The sequence below is a fragment of the Pogonomyrmex barbatus genome, unplaced genomic scaffold (genome assembly GCF_055798465.1).
Source record: "Pogonomyrmex barbatus isolate J1 unplaced genomic scaffold, ASM5579846v1 scaffold4, whole genome shotgun sequence".
In the NCBI taxonomy this organism is placed as follows: domain Eukaryota; kingdom Metazoa; phylum Arthropoda; class Insecta; order Hymenoptera; family Formicidae; genus Pogonomyrmex; species Pogonomyrmex barbatus.
In genome coordinates, this window is record NW_028297138.1 from 7,755,536 (window position 1) to 7,773,039 (window position 17,504).

Consider the following 17,504-nt stretch of genomic DNA (forward strand, 5'->3'; position numbering starts at 1 on the left):
TAATCGAATAACCTGAAAACTTTTTTTCGCCACAAATAAGCTGCCAAATAAAATTCCGATATCAATTTCCTCGGGGTATTTATTTCAAAATTGTCGAGCGAACTTTGATATTTGAAACAAAAACGCGACTGAAAAAATGAGCGATTCTAAAAATTAAACCAGCGTTAAAGTGAATTCGAGCGTCGTAAATTTTTATATGAAAATTTACAATGTAACACCGCTGAAAAATACAATGTAACCAAGTTACATGTAATGTTTTGCTCATCTTGTATTCCGTGGAAACAAACATTTCAAATCGGTTTTATCCGCGTCCCTGGGCAATTTTTGCATAATGATATGCGACCAAAATTCCGAGAAGAAAAGCCAAAAAGTGCAGAAGCACACGCAAACGGAAAATGATCGCGTGGCGCAATGAATGCACGTGTTGAAGGCGCAAATTTTTTTGGTCACGTGTCTATCTCTCTTGTTCCTCTGTATTTTTCAGACGGTACACGACGACGGGGGACGTAAATGTGGGACAGATCGAAACTGCAATTATTTAACATTGACTATCTGCTCGCCGGGGATCGGGGATATTTTTAATTCCCCGCGGCGCGGGGGAGCGGTGGCGACGAGCTTGACGTCAAGCGGACTAGAGACGCGGATGATTTGCTCCGGCACGGTATACATACTCGTACGTATACATATGTATATACTTTGTCAATAGCACGCGACGCGCCACCGCTCAGGTGATCGATCGGTCACCGCTTTCCTCTCGCGCGATCGTCCTCTCTCACGCCGATATTTTCCCTTCGTATCTTGAAGGCCGTGCGTCTCCCGCGTTGTGATCGATTGCCGTCTGGCCTTGAGATCACTCGGTCATCATGTAGAATATCGATAATTTTAGTTGCACACAAGGCCATTAAATTATCGCCGGTGGCACGAGAGAGAGAGAGAGAGAGAGAGAGAGAGAGAGAGAGAGAGAGAGAGAGAGAGAGGAAGAGAGGGAGAGAGGGTCGCGTCTTCCCCGTAAAGAAAAACGACGAAGTTATGTAATAAATCAGAGACTGTGTACATTGTATACGGTGTAAGAGTGATATGTAACGTGTACATTCATAATAAAATGTATGTGGGTATGCATGTAAATATATATATATAAAAACTATGTGCCGTGCATATGTGTCATTATAAGTCGTTTTATACTTGTGGCTCAAGTAATTTTGCATATGTCTTTTTATAGTACAAAAAGAATGATTTTGCCGACGTATTTAAAAATTTTGCCAGATATAAATAATTTCCTAAATCTAAAAATAATTTCATTGGATATAAAAACAATTATGTAGGACAAATTGGTTGATAGAATATTAATAATTTTAGTAGTATAATTTATTATTCTATTTATGTTTCTATCTAATTACTTTAACAAAATTACTTCCAGAACTGTCATCAGGCCAAATTTTTAGATATTTTAGTCAAACTGTTTTTTTTCCGTGTGCATATATGTATGTATGTCTATTAAAATATTCAGGTACATACAGTTAAATTTTTAACAGTTAAATTTTTAAAGAATCATAAGAACGACATGGTAAAGATATAATAATGAGGAGCTGACGTCAAAAGTATTACGAAACACTGGTCGTAAAAATAATCTATTAAAGAACCTGTCCATATTTCAACCGCTACAAATGTCAAGATAAACATAAAAGACAAGGAAGATATAATTGTTTATCGTAAGTTACTCGTAACTTATACTAGGCCAACACTAGAGTAACTTTGTTTTTTGGACCTTTTCTCAAATATGATTAATATAATCTTAATGTGAAAAATTAAAAATAATAAATTGTGATATATTAATATTATATTACATTTTATCTTACATTAAACATGACGTACTTTAAATAGTATGTAATAATAGATATAGATATGTAATAATATTCAAATCTGCAGAAATATAAGAACGGAGTTATATATAAATATATAAAAAAAACAATTTACTGAGATATTTAAAAATCTAACTAAATACATCTAAAAATAATTTTATTGAGCTATTAAAATAATTGTGTAAGATATTTAAACATAATTATAATATTACAGAATTTTTTTTATTCCAGTAATTAAATTTAAACATTCTATATAATTATTTTTATATTTCAACAAAGTTATTTTAAATCTGTATGTAACTAAATATTTAAATATTTCAGCAAAACTGTTCTTTCTATATACATATATGTAATACGTGAAAAAATAGACACATTTTTGTGTTATTTTATTATCATCATCATATAAACATTATTATAAAAAAAGTTGAAAAAAAATTGAACATCAACATCAAAATTAATATTAAAATTAAATCAACATATATGCATATTAAAAAAATAATTTTATTATTATAATTAAATTTTGGTAGACTTCAGAAATAAAATAATTTGGTTAATATATGCTCAATCATATGTAATTATTCTAACTAAAAAATTTAATTTTTTCTATTTAGGTGCTAAACAAATCTTATATTATTAATCATAATCCATATAATAATCTTTTGGTTGTAGTTAAAAAGAATTATTTTTTTCAATGCGGATTTGATTGTATAATTTCAAAAATTTTTGATAATTATTACTGCAAATGATAAAAAAAAAAAGTCATAAAATGCTAGAAACAAAGTATTCTCTATATAATAAAAAAATACACTACATATGTGTGTGTGTGTGTGTGTGTGTGTGTGTGTGTGTGTGTGTGTGTGTGTGTGTGTGTGTGTGTGTGTGTGTGTGTGTGTGTGTGTGTGTGTGTGTGTGTGTGTGTGTGCGTGCGTGCGTGCGCGCGCGTGCGTTGCACCATCTACAGCTGTACCTCTGGCGTCTTCGTGCGAGTTACGAGGAGGATAGCCAGGCCGAACAATGATCCCGAAATGTCCCCATGCTTGTTCGGTTAAACCGGTCTTTAAGAAGCAAGCGAGGAGATCGAACCCGTGTCACTGTACCGCCTGTCCACCGTACCAACTTACTTATTTTCGGTCCGCACGAATTCAATGGCAAGCGACGCTGGCGGTTCGCCAACGGCGCCGCGACGCTGCTCTTCGATCGCGTATCCTTCGACAGTCACGTTCTCTGATTTAATAGTACACCGATGCTTTCGCTTAAATCGATAATCGAGCCCTATAACCGTCACTTATATCTGTCACTTTGAGCGACAATAATTAAACGGCTAATGAAAAATTAATGAGACCTATTAACAATTTTAATGAGTTTGAACCTTGGCGCTACATAAAAACTAATTAAAAATTGCCTGCCATGACTCGGCTAAATATAACGTTTAAATGTTAAAGGATTTTGAGAAATTAATGTTGCATTTAAATAAATTTAATTGATAGATTAAGAATGGTGGATTAAAATTTACATTACTAATGAATAATGAAAGATAATATATTGAATTGTGATAATGTCATGTTATCAATGTTTTACTAGTATACATTTTTTATCATATATGTTTATTATTTATATTAAAATATTATATATGAATAATATAAATATAAAATTATATGTATATTAATTATAAAATTTTTCCTTTTTTAACGCTAATATGATATTAAAAGACTTTTAGTTACTTATTTTTATATTAATTAATACTATCAATATAATTAAAAAATAAAAACTTATTAAATGATCCATCGAAATTCTAATTCTAAAACTTCAAATAGTCATTTAATGAAATTCTATATACGTTTACTTTTCCTATACTCGTAAATTTATTTCTATAATTACTAATGCATAATAATATTATAATAATATATGTTTTACGTATATTTTATATATTATTATTAATATTATTAATATATATAGCGTTACATTTTGCAACAATAGAAACGCAACGATATAATTAGGATTTATAATTATATTATAATAATTATTATCAACAAAATAATAACACATATAAACATCCATTTCTAGAATAAATTTTTACAATTACGATTATTAGACCAAGAGAGAATTTGAAATGTTCGCTCGACAATAATATCGCACTTTTCAACTTGAGTTTACGAAATAGGAACTTGAAGCATTAAAAAAATAATTTTTGATACAGAATCAACGTAAAAAATAAATAACAAAGTATTTTGATTTGAGAAAATTATTTCTAGGCTCAAAATTAATCAGATAGTAATTACAGCTGCAAAAATGCAGAGATTCTGAAAATCGCTCCAATAAAATTGTCGATGGCGATTCGTAAGCATTGATTTTACCTCAAAGAGTTCAAATAGAATTCAAAGCAAGATCGTCGCTGTTAATCACAAATACATGACATACCTAGTCATAATCATGTCCCAACTTCATTTCCGCCGCGTTCGATCGGAGTGAGACACACGTGAGTGAAGTTCATTTCGTTCCGGAAAATGTGGATCTAAAAGAAATACTATCTGGATCGTTGATATCGAAGAACCGCAGCGCCATCGAATTATATTGAAGAACAAAGATTCTACAGGTCTGTTCTTTTTTTTAGCTGACCTGGTTGCACACAGTTTATCTTTCTTCTTCCAGTATAAAGAAAAAAAGGTAAACTAATACAACCAGTTCAGTCAAAAAAAAAAAAAAACAAATCTTATATGTCTCACGAGGCATTTACGATTCTACGTGCAAAATTCACTTTAATCAGCAATAATCACGAATCACGGAAACAACATTCAACATTCAACGATCGTTCAAATCTGACCCTTCGCGGTTCCTTTCCAGCATGTTCCATCGTTCGAGAATTGCAATATCGAACCGAACTTCGAGATATCGAAATCGTAATGGAACGAGACAATCATAGGCGATCGAGCCTTCTAAAGTGCATATTAACAATCGAAATTCAAATATATCGAAGTTTATTCTTGCCTCTTTACCACGATATCAATTAATTCTTTCATTACGCTTACTTTCTAAGCGACTATCATTGCCGTAAATCAGCTTTTATTTTAACAGTTGTATTTTGCGTGTGTTTAATAATATAATAATATTTGCTCTTTTATTAAAAAGAAATAAATAACATGCACGCATCTGTGATGTTTAGTAATAAATAAAAAATTAAGAAAATGCACACACTTTTCTAAAAATACATTTTTTTATATAATTAATAAAAAAAAATAATTACATATTTAAAGTAAATTGAGAAAAAAGTTATAATCCCAAGAGAATATTCAAATAAACATTTATAAAAATTATATTTTTAAAGATTTGTTCAACTATAATATCTAATAAATGTATTTGTAAATAATTGATCGTTTTGTTTTTACAAATTATTTACATCAAAATTGTAACAATAATAAAAGATAATAATTTTGGAATTCATATAAATTAAAAAATTTAATTTATATCTAAGTAAACAATCTGAGTCCGACAATTGCAAACATTACACAACTGTAAATATTATAATTTATTTTTTAAAACATTTATTTGTTAAAACATACTGTTGCACATCTGTACAATTAGCTAATAATAGATTATTAAGTCATGGAAAATTTTTCAGGTTACTAAATACAAATTTAATATAAAACTTAACAAATAAAAAATGGCAAACATAATATGACAGATTTATAACAGAATATTTAGTAAATTATGCATAGTTCTTAATAACTAAATGGATTAATTTTAAATAAAATAGATAATATTTTTCAATTATTTTAGTTGCATTATATATCATATTGCTAAAGTTTTATGTGTGTAACGTCACTATGATATATAATGTTATATATTATTTTATTTACAAGTATTTTAAAATTGTAATGTAATAAAATATTTCTGAAGTTAAACGTTACACGTGAAAAGACTATAAAGTATAATATCGTATTCTTAAATATATATTTTAAATTTCGCAAATATATTAATCAAATAATTTAATTTTTTTAATTATGACACTTGATGTACATTCGAACATTTCAAATTACTCATGCAGTTATCATGTGCTTGACTTGTGTGCAGATGGTACAATGTATACAGGTGATATATATGATGGTATATATTACATTGACATTGAATTCTAGTGCAGTAGTTCATTATCAGAAAGTAATATGAATATCTGTAAAAAACGTATTCTCAATTTGGGGATTCTTTATTCGTTTAAAATGTTAAAAACAATTATATATTCTTACGTTTTACTGTTTATTGTGATCAAGACAGTGGATTGCTCATGTTCCTGTATTTACAATTTATTTTCTATACATTTTTAAACAATAAACATTAAAAAACATTTTTAAACAATAAACATTAAAAAACATTTTTAAACAATAAACATTTTTTAAACAATAAACATTATGTACTACATTGTACGCATTCTATCATATAGGTGACGAAGCGGATTCAGACTTCATGACTGGTGTTAATCTACTCTATTATAAATGGTTTGTATTAATAAAAATTTTTCTAAACAGTAATAATTATTTAAATAAAATTTTCAGTAATGATGAAAATGAAACGATCGCTTATCCCATCGCAACGCCAGAAGACATGCTAAACGTATTGGAAAATAAACGAACAATCTTTTATATCTTTGGATATTTAGAATCCCCAGAGAAATCTAATGTTCAAATAATGATGAAAGGTATTTTTTTTATTTACATGCATTAATCCAGAGAACATTATGATACCTTAAAGATCTTTTATAATTTATAATGTTTTTTTAGACATTTATCTTTTGAGATAATTTTTAGACATTTATCTTTTGAGATAATTTTTAGACATTTTATGGAAAACTCTTCTTTCGTTTCATTAATTAATAAATATATCTAGAATTCAATTGTGACTCTTGATTAGGCATAATTCATGATTACTTGTTGATTAATGAAGCGAAAGGAGATTAAACTTTCAGTATATTTTACGAATTTATTCGAGTACAAACATTATTTTATCGAAAAACATATCTATTTTAATGTATTTTGCAAGAATTTTTATCATGTATTTTTGACTTCTGACATTCAAGATAATTGCAATCAATCAACAAGAGCCTTAAATAAATAAAAATACTTATTATCGAATCAAATACTACAACTACGATGAAATTACATTCATATTGAATATTGTTTGCATTATTAGCATTATGTCACAAAAGAACGGATAACGTTGTATTACTGGATTGGAGCAAGTATTCTACTGGCAATTACTTAAGTGTTTTTGAAGATGCCAAGAAAGTAGGAAGTTCATTCGCCGAAAGTATACAGAAACTCGTAAATAGCGGTTTCAACGTATCTAACATTTATATCGTCGCGCATTCATTAGGCACGGCTATAGCTGGTTTTGCTGGTAAATGTAATGACTTTATGATACCTCGTATCACAGGTATGTAATTAAATTTTAGAACAAATAGTTGTTTTTAGAATATTTGCAAAAATAGTAATAATAAATTATAACAAAACTAAAACAAAAAAAAATATAAAACTATAAATACTTCAATTTATATTCTATAATTACCAATTATTTTTTAATAATATATTATTTCTCTTATAACTTTCTATTGTTAAATATTATGATATTACTTTTTATTAGTTTAAGTAATTAATTTTAAAGCAAACACCACAACTTATATTTTGTACCCCATCTTTGTTAATAAGAACTTCATAGTAAAATTGCTTAAAAATCTCTAATTTAATTATTAATTTAATTATATTATACATAATTTTTGTATTTTTCTAAAATGTTTTTTAGTATAAAATTATCATTTGTAGCACTAGATCCTGCTAATCCTATATTTAATCCTTTGGAGAGTTGTTATCTAACGAAAGATGATGCGTCATGGGTTGATGTTATCCATACAGACATGGGTGGATATGGTACCTATTATCCTATGGGAACAGCAGATTTCTATGCAAATAGTGGTCACCGTCCTCAACCTGGTTGCCCCTTAATTGGTATTCCCTTGGACACTGGTAATAATTAATACATTGTTTCATTAAAATCATTACAGTATCACTTTATTTTGACAAATTAATTGCATAAATAAAAGCCTTTATCGAATATTTATTTTTTAGTAATTTTCATTATACGCACAATTTAACAATTATTAAAAAAATGTTTTGGAAATTCTAAATGTATAGCTATCAATTGTACAATGATTTATTATTTCATGTATTTAAACAAATTTCGTAGATTTCTTTTAAAAAAATTACTATTCAACATAATATTTAAAAAAATGTGTTTTTTACTACTTTGATTTAATTGAATTTTTTATATAAGATCTCTGCAGTCATCAAAGATCAGTCGAAATATATGCAGAGTCGAAGGTTTCTGATACTTTATTTATGGCGGTCAAATGTTCTTGTTATTATTCCTGTTTGCTTCATACATGCGATGAGAATGATCAGTTGGCTGTTGGATACAGATCATCAAATAGGTAAACTAATAATTAATATTATATGTAATAATTTAACATTATATTTAATTATTTAGCGTAAAATAATTCAGAATATATTAGCTATTTAATAGTAGCAAAAAGTTATCTTATTTTTCTTAAATGATATGTTTTTTGTATTTATATTGTCTGGAATATCAAGTAAATATCTTAATATAAAATTATGAATTCTTTATAATTTATTATTTATAAAGTATATAATTATTATTTATAAAGTATATAATTTTTTTAATGTATCTTTTGCAGAATGGGAACATTTTACTTTGAAATAGGATCTAATGAAACTGATGATTATATTTCTTAATGTCTTTTCTATTGCAATAAGAATGTTTATGTAATTATTGTATTAATTATTGTAATTAGATATATATATATATATATATATATATATATATATATATATGTGTGTCGCAGATGAATTGTCCCAGATTTTTTATTATCTAAGAATTATTTAAATCAAGTAATTAAAATCCATCAATAAATTTTAAATATATAAAATTAAGTAATTTTAATAACTTAAAAAGTGATAATAATTTCTCTTTAATTTGAAATAAAGTTTAACATATTTATCATTATTTTTTAATTTAAAAAAAAATCATATTATAATATTAAAGATTTTAAAAATCTTTTAATTATAATTTTTTAATATATATTTTTATGTTTCAAATTACAAAAGAGAATTAAAAAAAAATTAAAATAAAAAAATTTTAACTTGTTAACAGAATTAATTGCAATTGATTTGCTAAGTCTGAACAAATCTATATAACTGTAGTGTTTTAATAGGGCAATATATTGCAAATATAATAATTTACCTATGGTTGTAAGAAATATAATGTTATATTATTTTTTAAACTTTTATTAAGCTTTTTTTAAACTTTTATTGTTTTATAAATAATTTTATAAAAGGTTTAAATTTTTTAATTAAATTTTTAAATTTTGTTAGTTTAAAAAACCAAATAAAATGTTTGAAAATAAACAATTTCTTGTAATAAAAATATATACATGTAGCAAAACATATTTTTAGATGTTATCTTACATTTAATTATTATCCTTTATTTATTTTTAATTATATTCTACATTTTGTGTGTGTGTGTGTGTGTGTGTGTGTGTGTGTGTGTGTGTGTGTGTGTGTGTGTTTTAAATATTATTCTACACCTTTAATACTGCAAAAGTTATGTTAATATATATAATTTTGATATATTATTTTATTATAAATTTTAATGTGAGTAAGAACGATGTGCTTTTAAATATAAATATAAATTGTATAATATAATAGTTGAAGTCAATAAAAATTGTATTTTAAATATAATTTATTTAATAAAAGAGAGTTTTCGATCTGAAATTTCTGATGCACAATTGAAAATAAAATAAATAAATTAGATAATAAATTAAATCTGAAATTTTAAATTCGCAAGATGTAAACAAAATAAATCAACTCAAGAAATATTTGAAAGAGATTTTGAAGGCCAATTAAATGTTTCAATATATTCAAAATGCAGGATGTTTATTTGTATATATATGTTTTCTAGGAATAACACTCCTTTGTGCGGTTGTTTTTTTTTATTCATTTTATTTAAATTGTTAATGTGTTATTTAATTTACTTCATTTGTTTAGAAAAAGTAGAAAAAAGTTTTTTTAAATAAATTGTTTTCTAAATTGTAATATTTAAATATTATACAATACATATAATTATTATAGAATATTCAGAAATAGTGAAATAATGTGCACATCTATTAAAATTCTTTATAAACATTACAAAATATTTTTTTGCAATAACTTTGCATAACAAAATGTCCGCGATACTTGCCCTTAAAATTTTACAGAAAGGTAACTGAAAAGTCTGCATCTTTTTGAACTATTGCTGAGAAATGACAGAAATGACTAAAACCTTTCTAAAATATATAACTAAAATATTAAATATATATATAACAATATTTCAAGAAAATTGCAAAACAAGATTGCAATATTTCACAAGAAACACATCTTGTATACCCTTCAACTATCTTTCTGTATTTCAAGCACAAGTATCATTTCAATCAGATATTTTACTACATCATAGATATTTTAATAGTGAAGCTATTGCAGAAATGCATTTCACAATGATAAGATATTTAAATTCTATCAGATGAAACATTGTTAAAATATTCCTGAAATGTTTCTGTGCCACAGAGAATCTCTTTTATCTTATCTTTTTTTCGCTAGTTCTTTCTTCGAATACATGCTTCCTGAGGGCGCCATTGTACGATGAATCTCTTCAAGTCATTTTGACGCTATTTGCGATTGCGCCAAGTCGAGAAACCGTTACAAAGTCGATTTAAATCCAATGCTGCAGTTTTCGTGCAGCAAATGTTGAATGGGTGTGTTCAGTAACAACTGTTCACCGAGTAGCTAAGTAGCAATTTAACTACTGTGATTGGTTGGAAGCAAAGGTAAGAACTAATAATATTTGACTGCTACTTAGCAGCTTAGTGAGTAATATAGTATTGAATGAACCCGTTATGTATACCTATTACTTTCTACTTGTCACATAAGTTCATTTAAGATGTGTTATTATCGACAATTGCGAATAATTACGAACGTAAATATTGAGTGAAAACGGTATGTCTTGCAAGTTTAATTCTCAAAGTAAAAGTATTATGCGAATTCTTATTCGTAACTTTAAAATGCAATCTTTATGATTATCCTTACATTCTTTTCTTTTTAATCTTTGTTTCTAAATTAATAAAGTTTTTCAGTATATGTATACTATAATTTACATTTAATGTATACTATAATTTTGATTTTTATTAATTTACTTACCTTTGATGAACAAATAACTGTGTGAATGGTTTAAAAATTGAATTTAAATTTATTTCCACTGTTTTTTCTCATTTCAAACTTCCATTTTAAATTTTCTCAATTGTTTACGCATGAATGTACGTGATAAGTAAATGAATCTCTGTAATATATAGATTCACTAAGCTCTGATTATGCAAGTCAATTTCCCTATGGGTATTTTAATTAATTTTGATTGATTTTGGGGTTGATTATTACTTTTCATCCATCATTGACTTGTATAGACATACACATAGTACAATTGTAGAAAAATTCTGTATTCACATTTTATATTTTTCTGTCACAACAGTTTTGTCTGCTTCGAATGCATTGATGAGCAAAATAATGAAGGATTATATTAATAAATATTTCCTGAAAATTCACAAGAGCTGAGGAAATTGTGTGTTCAATTCCAGGATGATTTGGTTTTTGTTCTTCATTATTCATGAAATATCAGCTCACAACGCTCATATAATTTTAAGGGATTTAGGAGAGAAAGAATATTCCTTGATAAAAGGTAAGAATTCGAAAGACTAAAGCTAGCAAGTAATAATTAACAAGAAATATATCTTTTTCAGCAAAGACATCATTGCCACAGCATGGAAAATGCTGGCATGCTGCACTTCAAGCGTTGGAAGGCAACTGCGACAGACTGAATGATCAGGAACATTCATTTCTCGCCTTGCGTCTGGCAAATTGTTTTTTGGAGGATTCCGGTTACACGACTTATGATTGCCATCTCAGTCAATCGGAAGACGAGCGTCGGTAAAACGAGTATCTTTTATCGCCAATCTATTTTCTCCATTTTATATTTCATCTTGTGATAATCTGATCTCACAGGAAATGCATTGCCAGCATGACAGATCGAGCATTTAGTGTTTACAATGAATTTTACACTCATGCTACTCATATCTGTTTCTTTTTAAGTCACGAAGCTTGGCAGGCAGAAGTTGACAATACTATAAAATTGTAAGTATATATATATATATATATATATATATATATATATATAATACTCTACGTAATATTTTTATACATAGTTAAATGGAAAAGTGTTCATATATTTCTATATACTGTTCAATTTGCTACAGCAACGACAGCGACTCCAAAAAACAAAGTTTTCCAGAAAATGAATTTTGAATCATTAAAATTTTGTAATATTTTTTTAAATGCGATTTCGATGTAATAAATTTATAATAACTTATAGAGTAATAAAAGTATTATTAATTCTTTATTCAATATTGAATTTTCATCTATTATAAAAATAAGTCCTTAAAAGCAATTCTTTTTAGCTTATGATATAAAATTTTCTTTAAATTTATATGTATAAATTCAATAAACCTTATTTTTGCTATTAATTATGTGTTGTTACTTTTTAATGGATTTGATATAGCCGGTCAAAGCCAAAATTTTCTCTATAATATTTTGAAAATCAATTTAATAATTATATATATATATATATATATATATATATATATATATATATCTTCTATATCTATATAATATATCTATTATATCTATATAATATCTATTATATCTATATAATATATCTACTATATCTATATAATATATCTATATAATATATTTATAATTCTATATCTATATTTATAAATCTAGATTGTTTCAAGTATCTTCTCGAATGAAGGATCAATTATTGGAAGCATCAGAAATGCAGAGTGTGATATTGAACAGTCAAAAGGAAGGTTTGCGTATTCAAAACGAGCTTTTAGATCACGGTAAAGAGCTCGGGACCGTGTTACAGACTTCGTCTGAGACAGTCAGCAATATGGTATCAGATTTTAGGTGAGTTAATAAAATGAATAGGATTTATAATAAAAATTTAATCATTGATTCGAAACTTTTGATTAAATTTTAGAGAATCGGCCAAAGATCAAAAGGAGCTACTTTATGAGATTTTCTCGTATATACGCACTTTTCAAAACTGGATTATTGGAGAAGTATCTTGGTTCCAATCCATCATATTTTATACTATAAGTTGTATTCTTTGCGCATTATTCAGTTCTTCTAAAAGTACAGCTGATGCAAGAGTTAAACTCTTTAGTATCCTAAGTTTAAATATAGTGGCTGAGAGAATATTAATTCAATATTATGATAAAATTATACCTCAATCTCCAGATGATAAGGTAACCTAATTACAAGGTTTCAAAACAAATCTTTTCTTTTTATCAAGAATTTATAATAATTTTTTTTATAGACACATCTATTAAGTACAATATGGTTGTATAGAAAAATTGCCTTAACACTTTGTGCCGTAACATTATTTTGTACATATTATTGTTACAAAGATGAACAGTTAGAGAACTATAAAGCTTTGCAAAGAATTGAACAGCAATTGGATACCATACAAAAAACTACAATTATCTCCAACAGCATTGAACCAATTCGTAAGTATTTAATATATAATTTTATTATCTGATTAATTTCTATATAATCAACTCTTGTATAATTGTATATTGTAGGTTATTCAAAACGACTCGCATTGAAGCGTTTACATGTGGATTCTAGTGAACAAAAGGCTATCATTGACAAAAAATGACAAATAATTAATAAAATTATTATCTACATATATTTTTTACTGACAATTGTACAAAGTGAAATGAAGATATAATTATATATTTACAGAAATATTGTATATGCATTTATATCACATAGTTCTGATAATAATATAAATTGTTAATGATTTAATATAGCACTACAAAATGAAAAATATTATACTGTTGGATATCTTCGTAAAAGATATGTGATCTGCTTATGGGTTTGATTCTTACTACCAGGTACAGGTATCATTTGTTCCTTTATTATATGTGCTTGCTGTACATTTTTTTGATAATTCTTGTAGCATTCATCCAATGCTTTTAATTCTGGAATACATTTTTTATCTTCGAACTCATTCTCTTCAAGACATGTTAAAAGCAAAGAGGTTTCATATAAACATCCTTTCTCTAAAACAAGAATACATATGAATTATAGAATAAGTCTTTCTGCTATTATATCTTATAACAATTATATAATAAATATGGAAATATCCTATGGAGAATGAAATTTACAGTCTGCATTATAACAAATAGATAATCGAAATACAATAATAAATATAATAAAATTATTCTTTAAATATACCTAATGTTTTTTGACTCTTTGAGCTTACATGATCCTTTAGTTTCAATGGTAAGACTGCTTTAAAAGGTACCTTGTTCTCATTCTGTGGTTGTCTTGCATTACGAAATAATACCGACATTAATTTCATCTTTCTGTAATATAAAAACACTATGTTACAGAGAAATAATATAAAAAATATAAAAATATATTATTTTATATCATTTTAATTCACATAATTCCATATAGTTTTAGTAATAGTTTTGTTTTATGGACCTTTTTGAATTAGTTTAGAAAGTAAACTTTTTGAATTAGTTCATGTTTGTGAACTAATTCACAAAGATTGAAATGTTTGTTATTGCAAAACTAGTGTCAATAATATTGTTCTTTATTGCAATACAATAAAAGTGAGAATAAGAATTCACTGAACTGATTGCATTAGATTTAGAGTTAATGCAAGCAACACGAACAAAGCAATTAAATCATTAATTTCAAAAAAACTTTAAGTATTATAATACATTGAATACTAAGTATAAAAATAGAAATCTATTTAGGCTAAATGAATTTTTATATATTTATATTTTAATATATTGCAATTAAAATTATAACATGCAAATTGAAACTATGGGCAGTTTCTGTTAATAATTGAAAATAATCATTAAATGTTAAATTTGTAAGATTAGAAAATCTTATGTTAATGTATAATAATTAATGATATAACAATATTAATATCTATTTTTAAACTTATAAGTATTATTATATATATATATATATATATATATATATATATATATGTAAAAAATCTAATAATTCCACAAGTATAACATGCTGTATCACCACTTTTATACTACTTTTGCATTGTAACATTTTCTATTGTCTATATTCTATGTTATCGCTCGTACTACTTTTACTTTAGTTTTAGTACAGACTATGCGGCAATAAAAAACAAATCTAATATAAAATAAAAAATTCCAATTCCTTAAGTGAGGTTAAGATCTTCATAAAATTCTAGTCGGAATGATTGGATGTGTGGTTTTTCTGTTTATATTGACATGCAAGCGCAATTATACATAACGGAATATAATTTCACTATAAATAGTTAACAATTATTTCCAAACATACATTATTTTAAGTTAGTCTCAAATCAAGAAAAAATAACTTCTGTTGGATCGCCACAATAATACGTTTATCAATTTTCGAGATAACACAATCGCGGACAAGCAGATGGCAGCAGCGTTTCGTTTCAATTTCAAAACTTGATTTATTTAATTTTTAAATAACTTTAAATAATTGTTACAATTATTTTTTCTTTGTTCTTTATTGCAATAGAAGTGAGAGTAATAATTCACTGACTCACCTAAAATCTGATATCATATCGCTTTAAATAATTGTTACAATTACTTTTATATATAGTATTCAATTATTTCCGAATGACTTCATCTTTGAGATGTCAACTTTATTTTGTTCAGTACATCATTATTGAAGCATATCAAATTTTCTGAGTTTCAGCGTTTTAAAATTAGTCTTTACATGGCATTTAATAAATTGTTATGCTGTACTAAAACATAATATACTAACATAAAATTGTAAAACTCCTATTTGTTATTGTTAAATAAAAAATAATTTATATCTATTTCTATTGTCTATTAATTTTAATTTCGGTTTAATTTATTCTTAATCTTTTTCTAATTCTTGGAAATAAAGAAAGATAAAAAGCAAATTAAAGTTTGTTAATAAAATATAAAGTAAATTAATTTAAATTGGTAGAAATGGATGTTAACGCAAAAACATTTAAGTAACAATCTATCCCAGACAGCACAGGACAGCCAATAGACATCCAATGGACATTTTGGTTTTTATTTAGTTCAAACCATGGACCACATTTTAAGAACATACATTAGATATACAAAATATATTGACTTCTGCACGTTTTAAAGATATTCATTTCATGTACTTTTAACAAATTTGCAGTTGACTTGCTTATGCCTTTATTCATATGTATGGTATGGTATTATATTTATGTTATAGTTTATATGTATGGTATTATCCATAGATCTTATAATACTGAATAAAATTCCTTGTTGACTAAAATTGAGGTCCGAGTTGAGAGAGCGAGAGAGTAATGTTTTATCCTTCTGTTTCTATATGATAGAGCGAGAAAGCAATACCTTATATCCTTTTATGTATTTTCAGAAACTGAAGGATGGAAGATATGACACTATTGTCTCCATCTAAAAGAAAAAAAACATATTCAATACTAAAAGATCTATGTATGGATGATCCAGGTACCGATCATGTAACTTTTCCGAGGGTCGTCACGTAAAAAGTGAAAATTGGTATAAATTAAAACTAATGAATTTACTTTTTTCCGCCCTAGAGAAAAAGTTACATGATTGGTCTTGATTTTGAGAACAAAAAAATGTGCATGTCGATGCATCCAAAGTTAGGCCTTGCATACAATGGAGAAACAGATGTAGAAATTAGAAAAAAAAAAATATTAAATTTTGGAAATAAAAATTAGAAATAACGCAAAATAGATATAAGTAAATATAAGATAAAACTATCTCTTATACTTATTTGTATTAATTATGTTTTACGTTTAATCTTTATTCCTAATTTTTATTTTCGAAACTTAGTATTTATTTTTGTTCCTAATGCTTATTCCCCCATTGTATGCAGGACCTTAAGTTTGTTGGTATCCCTTGCATTTTCTTATTGGTATTTTTTCGCAAGTTTTGCATATAGCTTTTCGAATTGAGCTTGTGAAGTGTGACAACGTTCAAGAAAGCCAGCCAATTTGAGTTTGAAGGTAATAAATCATCAGTATTTAATTAATAAACATTTTTAAATTTTTACATTTTTTTAGAATATTTAGAAATATGCACTAATGCAATTAATCAATGATTTAACACATATATAATGTTTCGTCGAGATCAATCTCGGGAGATGAATGCGGATTTAAAAATAAGAAAGAAAGTTGATATAAACAGGTTCGAAAATGCATGTTTTCGAGCTATCCATTTTTACGTTGAAATTGCTTTGCTTTTGATTTTTTTGTCAAAATTAAAAGAAGAGATTGATTTTATAATATAATTAAAGTCGAATATAATTAAAATTACGGGCTATTTTAGCTCTACAGGATATACCACGTGGAGCATCGCTCGTTTTAAGAAATAAGGATTCCAGTTATGCATCTTGAGTAAGACTAAAGTAGCCCGCAACTTTT

The 17,504-nt window shown here is 26.4% G+C and overlaps 3 protein-coding genes across 8 annotated transcripts; 2 read left to right on the top strand and 1 right to left on the bottom strand.

Moving 5' to 3' along the window:
• The first annotated feature begins 701 nt into the window (after window positions 1-701).
• Window positions 702-8,732, top strand: LOC105425715 (lipase member H-like). Its single transcript, XM_011636595.2, has 7 exons — window positions 702-6,143; window positions 6,292-6,346; window positions 6,404-6,546; window positions 7,038-7,280; window positions 7,667-7,867; window positions 8,175-8,331; window positions 8,596-8,732. Exons 1-7 carry the CDS (start codon window positions 6,017-6,019, stop codon window positions 8,651-8,653), a joined length of 984 nt encoding a protein of 327 aa, XP_011634897.2. The 5' UTR covers window positions 702-6,016; the 3' UTR covers window positions 8,654-8,732.
• LOC105425716 (uncharacterized) lies at window positions 8,194-14,301 on the top strand. 5 transcript variants are annotated; one of them, XM_089081238.1, is made up of 8 exons: window positions 8,194-8,331; window positions 11,475-11,681; window positions 11,743-11,929; window positions 12,005-12,133; window positions 12,782-12,967; window positions 13,041-13,308; window positions 13,380-13,569; window positions 13,645-14,301. In XM_089081238.1, the coding sequence occupies exons 2-8, from the start codon at window positions 11,582-11,584 to the stop codon at window positions 13,719-13,721; spliced, it is 1,137 nt and encodes a 378-aa protein (XP_088937364.1). In that variant the 5' UTR covers window positions 8,194-8,331; window positions 11,475-11,581; the 3' UTR covers window positions 13,722-14,301. The 5 variants fall into 5 exon arrangements, with proteins under 5 accessions (XP_088937364.1, XP_088937361.1, XP_025073704.2 ...); XM_089081235.1 differs by lacking the exon at window positions 8,194-8,331 and adding an exon at window positions 10,624-10,779; XM_025217919.2 differs by lacking the exon at window positions 8,194-8,331 and adding an exon at window positions 10,692-10,818.
• Window positions 13,729-16,502, bottom strand: LOC105425711 (uncharacterized). Of its 2 annotated transcripts, none has more exons than XM_089081252.1 (3): window positions 16,447-16,502; window positions 14,303-14,433; window positions 13,729-14,127 (listed from the first exon to the last, which is right to left on the bottom strand). In XM_089081252.1, exons 2-3 carry the CDS (start codon window positions 14,427-14,429, stop codon window positions 13,895-13,897), a joined length of 360 nt encoding a protein of 119 aa, XP_088937378.1. In that variant the 5' UTR covers window positions 14,430-14,433; window positions 16,447-16,502; the 3' UTR covers window positions 13,729-13,894. The 2 variants fall into 2 exon arrangements, with proteins under 2 accessions (XP_088937378.1, XP_011634890.1); XM_011636588.3 differs by lacking the exon at window positions 16,447-16,502 and adding an exon at window positions 15,401-15,519.
• Between the last annotated feature and the right edge of the window lie 1,002 nt (window positions 16,503-17,504).

Coding starts and splice junctions, on each gene's coding strand:
- LOC105425715 (XM_011636595.2), top strand. CDS start 6,017: ATGAATATCTGTAAAAAACGTATTCTCAATTTGGGGATTCTTTATTCG. Junction 6,347..6,403: donor AATCTACTCTATTATAAATG/GTTTGTATTAAT, acceptor TAAAATTTTCAG/TAATGATGAAAATGAAACGA. Junction 8,332..8,595: donor GGATACAGATCATCAAATAG/GTAAACTAATAA, acceptor TATCTTTTGCAG/AATGGGAACATTTTACTTTG.
- LOC105425716 (XM_089081238.1), top strand. CDS start 11,582: ATGATTTGGTTTTTGTTCTTCATTATTCATGAAATATCAGCTCACAAC. Junction 11,930..12,004: donor CAATCGGAAGACGAGCGTCG/GTAAAACGAGTA, acceptor CTGATCTCACAG/GAAATGCATTGCCAGCATGA. Junction 13,570..13,644: donor CAACAGCATTGAACCAATTC/GTAAGTATTTAA, acceptor TGTATATTGTAG/GTTATTCAAAACGACTCGCA.
- LOC105425711 (XM_089081252.1), bottom strand. CDS start 14,429: ATGAAATTAATGTCGGTATTATTTCGTAATGCAAGACAACCACAGAAT. Junction 14,128..14,302: donor AAAGAGTCAAAAAACATTAG/GTATATTTAAAG, acceptor TTCTTGTTTTAG/AGAAAGGATGTTTATATGAA.